This window comes from Mandrillus leucophaeus, unplaced genomic scaffold (assembly GCF_000951045.1).
Source record: "Mandrillus leucophaeus isolate KB7577 unplaced genomic scaffold, Mleu.le_1.0 Scaffold193, whole genome shotgun sequence".
Lineage (NCBI taxonomy): Eukaryota > Metazoa > Chordata > Mammalia > Primates > Cercopithecidae > Mandrillus > Mandrillus leucophaeus.
This window is the reverse complement of record NW_012101954.1, coordinates 672,298-683,434: the sequence shown is the minus strand read 5'-3', so window position 1 is coordinate 683,434 and position 11,137 is coordinate 672,298. Positions and strand designations below refer to the sequence as shown.

The 11,137-nt window shown below is 42.0% G+C and overlaps 1 protein-coding gene across 1 annotated transcript in view; it reads left to right on the top strand.

Annotated features, from left to right (window-relative positions):
* Positions 1 to 11,137, top strand: part of IQGAP1 (IQ motif containing GTPase activating protein 1) — a 113,882-nt gene that overhangs the window by 84,979 nt on the left and 17,766 nt on the right. Inside the window, exons 23-30 of the mRNA XM_011978375.1 lie at positions 1,738 to 1,893; positions 2,144 to 2,307; positions 2,742 to 2,966; positions 7,005 to 7,145; positions 7,242 to 7,326; positions 8,404 to 8,636; positions 9,262 to 9,394; positions 11,027 to 11,129. Of these exons, the coding sequence (XP_011833765.1) occupies positions 1,738 to 1,893; positions 2,144 to 2,307; positions 2,742 to 2,966; positions 7,005 to 7,145; positions 7,242 to 7,326; positions 8,404 to 8,636; positions 9,262 to 9,394; positions 11,027 to 11,129 (1,240 nt within the window). The remainder of the gene's footprint in view (positions 1 to 1,737; positions 1,894 to 2,143; positions 2,308 to 2,741; positions 2,967 to 7,004; positions 7,146 to 7,241; positions 7,327 to 8,403; positions 8,637 to 9,261; positions 9,395 to 11,026; positions 11,130 to 11,137) is intronic.

Below are 11,137 nucleotides of genomic sequence, written 5' to 3'. Positions count from 1 at the left end.
GTTCAAGCGATTCTCCTCCCTCAGCCTCCTAAGTAGCTGGGATTATAGGCGTGTGACACTACACCTGGCTGATGTTTTTTGTTTTTTGCTTTTTGTTTTTTTTTTTTTTTTTTTTTTGAGACTGAGTTTCCCTCTTGTCGCTCAGGGTGGAGTGCAGTGGTGTGATCTCGGCTCACTACAACCTCTGCCTTACAGGTTCAGTGATTCTCCTGCCTCAGCCTCCCAAGTAACTGGGATTACAGGCACATACCACTACACCCTGCTAATTTTTTTATTTTTAGTGGAGGCAGCGTTTCGCCATGTTGGCCAGGCTGGTCTTGAAGTCCTGACCTCGGGTGATCCACCTGCCTCAGCTTCCCAAAGTGCTAGAATTACAGGTGTGAGCCACGGCACCCAGCTTTTTTGCATTTTTAGTAGAGACAAGGGTTTCACCATGTTGGCCAGGCTGGTCTCGAACTCCTGGCCTCAAGTGATTGATCCACCCACCTTGGCCTCCCAAAGTGCTGTGATTACAGACTGAGCTGCTGTGCCCGGCCATCATAAGCTTTTTAAAAAGTTGTATAAGACAGGTCAGGCATGATGGCTTACACCTATAATCCCAGCACTTTGGGAGGCCGAGGAGGGCGGATCACTTGAAGCCAGGAGTTTGAGACCAGCCAGGCCAACATGGTAAAACCCTGTCTCTACTAAAAATATAAAAAATTAGCTGGACATGGTAGTACATGCCTGTAATTTCAGCTACTCAGGAGGCTGAGGTGGAAGAATCACTTGAACCTGGGAGGCAGAGGTTGCAGTGAGCCAAGATTGTACCACTGCACTCCAGACTGGGTGACAGAGTGAAACTCTGTCTCAAAAAAAAAAAAATTATTTAAGACATAAAACAATTTAATAGACAAAATTTAGATAGAGAAAAGAAGATAAATGTCTTCCCCTAATTTCACCTACCCCAGTCATTTTGTATCTTACGTTCTTACTTCATATTAAAGGATAAGACTCTTTCGCTATGATAAGTAGTCAAAATTTTTTTTTTTTTTTTATTTTTTGAAACAGAGTTTCCCTCTGTACCCCAGGCTGGAGTACAGTGGCATGATCATGAGTCACTGCAACCTCGACCTCCTAGGCTCAAGTGATTCTCCCACTTCAGCCTCTCAAGTAACTAGGACAACAGGTGTACACCACCACGCCTGGCAAATTATATTTTTATAAGAGGTAGGGTCTCTCTGTGTTGTCCAGGCTGGTCTCAAAACTCCTGGGCTCAAGTGATCCTCCTGCTTCAGCCTCCCAAAGTGCTGGGATTACAGGTGTGAGCCACTGCACCCAGCCGTAAGTATTATTTTTAACAGTAGCATAATAGATTTTTAGAAAATAATACTATAATTTACCTCTTTTTCCCGTAGTATTTGACATTTAGGTTGTTTTCCAAGCATTTATTATAAATAACATTGCAATTATTGTTTCAGTATATATGTAGCTATTATTTTTATAATAGATTGCTAGAAGTTGGTTTCCCAATTCAGTGGACATTCTTGTGGCTCAGGTTCTTTGTTGGAACATAGGAATGGATTTGATTGGTATACTGAAAACAGGATAAAGGGTAGTGATTTTAAAATATTCGGTGGGAATCTGCCAGTGCAGTAGACCTTCATGTGAGTTTGCATGTGCTACAAAACCTTTCCTCAATGCCCAGAGGTTCATCTTTGAAGGCTTTCTGATCTATGTATTGATTTTTGTTTACAGGATGTGGTTTCCCACAGTAAAAAACTTACCAAAAAAAATAAGGAACAATTGTCTGATATGATGATGATAAATAAACAGAAGGGAGGTCTCAAGGCTTTGAGCAAGGAGAAGAGAGAGAAGTTGGAAGCTTACCAGCACCTGTTTTATTTATTGCAAGTAAGTGGCTCCTGGAATCAGTGTTATAAAAATTTAGTGAATTTGTTTTTCCACAAGAAAGCCTTACCCATTGATCTCTCTGGAAATATTTTTGAATTCCACTGAGGGGGGTGAGTGATGGGCACTGTAATACGTTAATTTATTAATTTTTTTCTCATATATATTCTAGTCCTTCAATTTTAAATAATTGAATATACCTTGTCAGCCTTTATATTACCTACAGATGACTTATCCCTTGGTTTTATTTCAGACCAATCCCACCTATCTGGCCAAGCTAATTTTTCAGATGCCCCAGAACAAGTCCACCAAGTTCATGGACTCTGTAATCTTCACACTCTACAACTACGCATCCAACCAGCGAGAAGAGTACCTGCTCCTGCGGCTCTTTAAGACAGCGCTTCAAGAGGAAATCAAGTATGAACAGATTTCTTAAGGGCATAGGCCCCTTCCCACTAACACAGGGGCTCCCAGTTTGAGATTCATGCCTTCCTGATCTTTTCTTGATCTCGATTAATTTATGAAAAATACTTACTCTAAAGAAGCATCTAATTTTTAAATAACTGATATAAAATCTTGCTGCTTCTAGGGAAGGGATAAGTTAATTTTAGGAACATTCTGTATTAAGGTATAATTTCAAAAAGTGATCTGAACAGGAAGATTTCACATTTTTATCTAGTAACGGACCTAATCATGACCATGATTGAGTGTACAGCTGCAGGAACGTTCTGTGAGTGCCGGGGAGTGTTTCAAGAGAAACCGTTTCAGGGAGATAGGATCTTTAAGCAGGAAGGATCTTTTAAGTTGATGGATTCTGTGACAAGTTTAAATTTTTATCTGATGTTTTATAGGTCGAAGGTAGATCAGATTCAAGAGATTGTCACGGGAAATCCTACGGTTATTAAAATGGTTGTAAGTTTCAACCGTGGTGCGCGTGGCCAGAATGCCCTGAGACAGATCTTGGCCCCAGTCGTGAAGGAAATTATGGATGACAAATCTCTCAACATCAAAACTGACCCTGTGGATATTTACAAATCTTGGGTTAATCAGATGGAGTCTCAGACAGGAGAGGCAAGGTATGTTAACCATAATAACACTTTTCTTTCATGTTGTTATTTTCTTTCCTGCTTTTTTCCCCTCTCTTTATTTATAAACTAATACTAGTTTAAATAATTTTTCTTTTCTTTCTTTTTTTTTTTTTGAGACAGAGTTTCACTCTTGTCACCCAGGCTGGAGTGCAGTGGCACAATCTCGGCTCACTGCAGCCTCCACCTCCTGGGTCTAAGCAATTCTCATGCCCCAGCTTCCCGAGTAACTGGGATTACAGTCGCGCGCTACCACCCCTGTCTACTTTTTGTATTTTTAGTAGAGAAAGGGTTTCGCCATGTTGGCCAGACTGGTCTCGAACTTCTGATCTCAAGCAATCTATCTGCCTCGGCCTCCCAAAGTGCTGGGATTACAGCCGTGAGCCACCACACCCAGCCTGAAATAGTTTTTCTTTAGAAAACTCTGCTTTATAAGTTGTTGACCTGGTAATAAACGCACTTATTTAGCAAATATTTATTGAGTACTTACTGTGTGCCAGGCATTGTGTTAGAGATGTGTACAGTAATGCAAGAATGAGTGAAACAGACATGCTCCCTGCCCTCTCTTCATAGTTCATTGGGTGGAAGAGACACCAACCAGATACATAAAAATAAAAGCATAATTAAACATTGAGGAAAGTTTTATGAAGTAGGGTTCTGTAATGGAGACTTTATAAGAGGGAACTAACATAAGGTGGTTAGGGAAAGCCTATCCCAGAAGATAAAATGTCATTTAGCTGAGGTCCAAAGGCTAAGATGAACCCAGCCTTACTAAGAGCTAGGTGCAGTGTTCATGTCTGAACACTCTAAGGTGGAGGGTGTAGGACTTAAAAGGACCTGGCATAACTAGGGATGTGGTTGAATGAGAAGGTTCATATAGATTGGGTGAGATCACTGTGTTTTAATAAAGGAAAAAGAAAATGGTGTGGGGTGAGCTGCCCTGAAATATCGAGAGTTGGGCTAATTAAATTAACATATTACAGGAGATAACTGAGCTAGGGCCATAGCATAACCACCAACATTAATTGATCTAAAGCAAAAGTGTGCCAATCAAATATGGGTAATGCTGGGGAAAGGGAGTTCAGAATGCCAAAATGTTTCTGGTTTTATTCATCTTGGGTGAGGACCCAGAGGGGTGGGAAATGGAGGTGTGAGCAGCATGGTCTGTTGTGGTTTCTTCTTGTTGTTGTGGAGTAGGGTTAGATCATGCATGAAGCTCTCTGGGCATAGGCGGAGTAGCAGCTCTCCACACCATTGTTATTCAAAGTGTGGTTTGCACACCAGTAATGGAAAATCAGCTGTGCACACTGTTTAGTTCAACTGATACTTTTTTTTCATAGCAAGATTTTCTTAATGAAGGAAGCAATGTATTGATTTATATTCTGACTCATTCTCTTTATCTTGTCTTTGATCAGTTTGTAGATTGGCACTGGTCCACACTTTGAGTAACACCATTCTACATCATTCTACTTTCCATTTACCTGGATGCCAGGCAAACAGGGAGGTGTACCCTGGGTGGAGAACAGAACATTCTGCTGACTCCTTGAAAGGGCTTATCTTGCCAGGCGTGGTGGCTCACGCCTGTAATCCCAACACTTTGGGAGGCTAAGGCAGGAGGATTGCTTGAGCTCAGGAGTTTGAGACCAGCCTGGGCAACATAGGAATACCTTGTCCCTACTTAAAAAAAAAAAAAAATTAGCTGGGCATGGTTGTGCACACCTGTAGTTCGACCTATTCCAAAGGCTGAGGCAGGAGGATCGGTTGAGCATGCGAGGTTGAGGCTGCAGTGTGCCTTGATGGCACCACTGCACTCAATCCTAGGTTGACAAAAAAAGAAAGAAAGGGCTTATCCTTATTAGGAATCATTTGGCATCTGATTGGTTCTCAGTACCATGTAGGTCTGTTATCAGGACTCAGATCATTGCAAAGGTCTTTTTAACTTTTTTGCCTGCATACCTGAGGCCTGCACATCCAGGAATGTGGTCAGCCAAGTGCAATACTTGTCTGGGAAGTTTTGCCTGCAACCCAGGGCATTCCTTACCGATAGCCCCATATACACCGGCTCAGGGCTTCTCAGTTATTTCCTCTGACGGTCCATGAGTCAGTCATTTTTAGATCCAAAGCCTGCTGAACATTTCAGGATTGGTTTTCTTGTGGGTACCTATGGGAAACTGGTCTTATTTTGCCTTTCATAAAATGGAAATTGAGCCAGGCATGGTGGCATGCACTGGTAGTCCCAGTTGCTCAGGAGGCCAAGACAGGAAGATTGCTTGAGCCCAGGAGTTTGAGTGCTGCCTGGGCGACATAGACCCCATATCTTAAAAAAAAAAGGAAATTGATTTGAACTCTTTTTAAGATACCAGTGACTATGAGGTGTGGTGATGTGGTGGGGATCTGTCCTGCAGGTAAGCGTCACAGGTCCCTTAGCTTTCTTCTTTTACTTCAGCCACAATACATGTAGCAAACTGGAATCTTGTCACCTCTTGGGAATGTTCTTTCCTAAAAATCTCAGAAAGTTAATATTCTGTTCTATCACCAATGTTTTTTAGCATATTGATTCCCTTGCTGGTTACTACTTTTGAAAATCATATAAATAATAAAATATATAATATTCTTTATTGTAAGTTCCATGTATTTATTTCTCATAGAATGTTTCTATTGATTTTTGCAGAATTCTTGTATTCATAGCCTACCTATTTTAAATTAGCCATGCTGTGACAAATGAAGAAGGGTATTCCTATCTACTTGTATTTTTCTTTTGTTGTTGTTGAGACAGAGTCTCGCTTTGTTGCTCAGGCTGGAGTGCAATGGTGTGATCTTGGCTCACCACAACCTCTGCCTCCCGGGTTCAAGTGATTCTCCTGCCTCAGCCTCCTGAGTAGCTGGGATTACAGGCACCCACCACCAAGCCCGGCTAATTTTTATATTTATAGTAGAGATGGAGTTTCTCCATGTTGGCCAGACTGGTCTCAAACTCCTGACCTCAGGTGATCTACCCACCTCCGCCTCCCAAAGTGTTGGGATCACAGGCGTGAGCCACCACACCTGGCCTCTGCTTGTATTTTCTAAGGCTGCCATAACACATCACCTCAAATTTGGTGGCTTAAAACAACCAAAATTCATTGTCTCACAATTGTGGAGGCCAGAAATCTGAAGCCATTATCATGAAGTCGAGGTGCTGGAAGAGCCATACTCCCTGCAGAGGCTCTAGTGGAAACTGTTTCTTGACTCATACAGCTTGTGGTGACTGTTGACATCCCTCAACTTGTGGCTGTGTGGTTCCAGCCTCTGCCTTTGTGGTCACATTGCCTTCTCTTCCCCTTCTGTGTGTACCAAAGCTCTCTCTGCCTCTTTTTTTTTTTTTTGAGACAAGGTCTTGCTCAAACAATCCTCCCACCTCAACCTTCCTAGTAGCTGGGAATGCTAGTGTGTGCTGCTGTTCCTGGCGTCGCGCTCCTATCTTTGAAGACCTCCCTCTGGTTTCTAGCAAAGTCCAGATTTGTCAGTATCATATACAGGGTCTGCCATGGCCTGATCCCTGTCTGCTTTTCCACTCTCATTTCTCCTGTCTCCCTTTCCTTCCTAGAAGACTCTTCCTCTCCCGTTTTCTTGCGTTCAAGCATCCCTTCCTTTTGGAAGCCTTCCTTCCTTTTTCCATTCTGAGTTGAAGCCCTTTCCCTATGGTCCTGTAGCACTTTTGGTGAACTGATTTACAGCAGAATAGGTTTATAATCATTTGTTTGTGTGTCACTCCCACCAGACTGTAAAAGACTCAAGAGAAGGTATCATGTCGTGTATAACTTTTATTCCCAAATGCCTATTATTGTGCCTGGCACACAATTCAGGCACCTGATTCACAGTTAAAAACCTGAGTTCAGATTCTAGCCTTATCACTTACCAGTCCTGTGAGCATGAGCTTAAGCTATCTAATATTTCTGGGTCTTTCAGTTTATGAAAGATAAGACACTTGCTTCAGGCTGTTCCTGGCTGTTAGTCTAACATAGTTGGGTATAATTTCTCTCTTCCCAGCAAACTGCCCTATGATGTGACCCCTGAGCAGGCGCTAGCTCATGAAGAAGTGAAGACACGGCTAGACAGCTCCATCAGGAACATGCGGGCTGTGACAGACAAGTTTCTCTCAGCCATTGTCAGCTCTGTGGACAAAATCCCGTGAGTGCCATCAGTTGTCATGACCCCCAGTAGAGCCCAGCAGTAAGTGCCTTTCTGCTCCTTGGCCCTTCTCACTAAGTTTTGTCCATCCCGCAGTTATGGGATGCGCTTCATTGCCAAAGTGCTGAAGGACTCGTTGCATGAGAAGTTCCCTGATGCTGGTGAGGATGAGCTGCTGAAGGTAAGAATCTCATAGCCGGCAGACTCCTGCCCTTTGAGGACAAAGCTATAAAAGCAGGACTGACCATAGATCATTACTACCTGCCTAAGTGTAGGTTCTGGCAGTAGCTTGCCATTGACTGTGAGCTTTTGAAAACAATTGTAATTGGTAAATGATAGCTCTCTCAGGATGAAACACTTCCTATAGTTTGGCGCACAAACATCAAACAAGTAGAAAGATGGATTTTTCCTGTTTTCAGATGAGTTTCTTTGAGTCCTGTCTTTTCGCTGTAGTATTGTTCCCTCTGCTGGTGACCTGGCAAATAGTAGCAAGCACAATTATTTCTGCTAAGGCTGTTGCTGATAACTCTTTCTTACTCAGCTGTGCTCTTCTCTTTTCTTTTTTTTTAATCTGAATGCTTTTTTCTTCTCTCTCCTAGTTCTGTGCTTTCCTACAGTGAGGCCTCGATTCTAGACTTTCTGTTCAGGTGAATTAATTTTATTTCTTCTGAATGAAACTCTAGGGGAAATGCTGTGACTGCCCCTGAATTCTTCTGTGGAACAGATGTGTGTTAAGTGAATTTAATTTCAGAGGCATGAACTTAGCCTTTGAAGTCTGCAGCATGAGAATGTTGGGAGGTGGGGTTACTCTATGCTGATTGGGTCATGTTAAGGAATTTAGCTATGTTTGTTAGCTTTTTATAAGGAAAACCCATCTACATGAAAGTACAAAGTACATGTGGGTGACACCAGCCTTATTTGCTACCATGATATGTGAACAAAAGATATCCTGAAATACTTAATAACAGACTTTAAGTGTATCATTTTTACCTTCTTAATCTGCTCTTTCATTAACTACTGGCAATAGTTTTCAGTTCTGTTCTCATTGTTTCCCTGTATTGAACAAAGGGATATTTCATTTAGTTCCAGGCCATGAGAAAGAGTGTGTATATGTGCATGCGTGCATGTGTGTATGTATTTTTTATTTATTTTTTACTCATAGGACTGCATTTTCTGCTTTTCTTTGCTAGCAAAGTCATTTGTGGCTTACTTGGTGGTATGTCTTTTAATACCCATCTTTCTGTTTCATCTGTTCCAGATTATTGGTAACTTGCTTTATTATCGATACATGAATCCAGCCATTGTTGCTCCTGATGCCTTTGACATCATTGACCTGTCGGCAGGAGGCCAGCTTACCACAGACCAACGCCGAAATCTGGGCTCCATTGCAAAAATGCTTCAGCATGCTGCTTCTAATAAGATGTTTCTGGGAGATAATGCCCACTTAAGCATCATTAATGAATATCTTTCCCAGTCCTACCAGAAATTCAGGTAAGGGGAAAGGCACAAGTGCTTAAGAGAGTCTGTGGATGTATTTTTATCATTGAGGGGAAAGATAAGATTAAAAACCACCCCTCACTTTCCCTGACTGCCATATTGTAGAAGACATGTTTGATGTGCCCGGGACTCCAGAAGATGATCGATTTACTTTGAAGAGAATTTTCATATGAAATACATAGTAGTTAACACTTATGAAATAGATAGTAGTTAACATAAAAATAATGATGATTATGCATTTAGTACGTTACCTTGTAATCAGAGAAGAATTGGAAAATGCTTTTAATTTTTGTAAATTAACATCTAGTTTTGAATGCTTCAGAGCACTGTCTTAGAGATAGAATTGGTTCTCCTAATGGTGCCTGAGAACAGTTTTAAATCATGGTGCAATGGTTCTTAAGGATAAAACTAAAACTACAAACTAGGTGGAGAAAGAAGTTATTAGAGCCAGTGTCCCAGGGTTGTCAAGCACAGCAAACACACAGCACTTTCTCTTGAAGTAACTATATTGACTGGCTTCTGTTTGCACTCATTGTGTGAGAGGTTTGTGAAATGTCCTCTTGCCAACTTCTCATGCGTATGTCCCTTTTTGGGGGGCTGCTTCCTGTGCTTATTTCAGACGGTTTTTCCAAACTGCTTGTGATGTCCCAGAGCTTCAGGATAAATTTAATGTGGATGAGTACTCTGATTTAGTAACCCTCACCAAACCAGTAATCTACATTTCCATTGGTGAAATCATCAACACCCACACTGTAAGTATTTTTCTTTAATTACTTAATTTCATTGTCCTTAATTATTATCCCTGGCTGCTGGTTATCATCTCTGGTAGCCAGGTGTCTCACCTTCCTGTGATCTAACTGACAGTGCATCTCCTTGATGTCTCTTTTTTTTGCTTGTTATTCTTTTTTATTTATTTATTTAGAAATGGAGTCTTACTCTGTCGCCCAGGCTGGTTGGCTCACTGCAAGCTCCACCTCCTGGGTTCACGCCATTCTCCTGCCTCAGCCTCCTGAGTAGCTGGGACTACAGGCGCCCGCCACCACGCCTGGCTAATTTTTTGTATTTTTAGTAGAGACGGGCTTTCACTGTGTTAGCCAGCATGGTGTCGATATCCTGACCTCATGATCCACCCACCTCGGCCTCCCAAAGTGCTGGGATTACAGGCTTGAGCCACCACGCCCGGCCTTTTGCTTCTTACTCTTAACAATATCTACTGCTAGGTTTCTAAAATGTCTTCCCAGGCCATCTGCATCAGAATCCTATGGGCTGGTAGTTAAAAATGAAGTTTCCTGGACACCGCCCAGGCCTACTGAATCAGAATCCCACTGAATTGATCTAGTACTTTGATAAAATAGTGCTTTTACTCTTCTTTCTTTTTACCCCAGCCCTCTGTGTTATTTTTCTAACATGATCTAGAATACTAGCTTCTTTCTCTGTGTAGCCTGAAAGTCTCTGTGTAGCCTGAGTGGATTTTTCCCTTGGAAGCTGGAGTTCCATGTTTCTTCAGATTTTTCAAATCATTTTTTCCCCTCTGAGGACATGGACATGTGTGAAAATGTAAATGAAATTTCAGGTTACTGTCATTTCTGAGGGCATCACTGGGGATAATGGCACCTTGAAGGCTTTGTTGAGTGCTCCTACAATAATTATAACATTGATTTGGTATACTTTTCTCTGAATTACATCATGTCATGCACTGGAAACATTAAGTAAAAGTCTGCATGTGACTTACTTGAACTGGTAGTAGGGTACATTGATGACTTTGGGTATTGAACTTTGAGTTTCAATGTTTTGTGTTTTTTGTTTGTTTTGTGGTTTTTTTTTTTGAGATGGAATCTTGCTCTGTCATTCAGGCTGGAGTGCAGTGGCGCAATCTCGGCTCACTGCAACCTCCGCCTACCAAGTTCAAGCAATTCGCCTGCCTCAGCCTCCCTAGTAGCTGGGATTACAGGTGTGCACCACCATGCCCGGCTAATTTTTGTATTTTTAGTAGAGACAGGGTGTCATCATGTTGTCCAGGCTGGTCTTGAACTCCTATCCTCAGGTGATCCACCCACCTTGGCTTCTCAAAATGCTGAATTTACAGACATGAGCCACCACGCCCAGCCACAGTGTTCTTTCTTACACAGGGCACATTTGAGTCCTTTATGGCCATGAGATTAAGAGAGTACCAGTATTTCCTCTTCTTACATCATAACAAGTCATTCAACAGAGCCCAGTGTGGTGCTTTATATATCATATTGTTTATTTGGGTTGATTTGCTTGTTTCTTTGAATATAGGAACTTTGTTGGAATCTCTTTGTGCAGATTATTGTTAGGCGTTCTAGGGAGGCATGGGCTGGAGAGTTGAATGTATAAATGGAGTTGATCATTGGTATTTGCAGCTCCTGTTGGATCACCAGGATGCCATTGCTCCGGAGCACAATGATCCAATCCACGAGCTGCTGGACGACCTCGGCGAGGTGCCCACCATCGAGTCCCTGATAGGTAAAGTT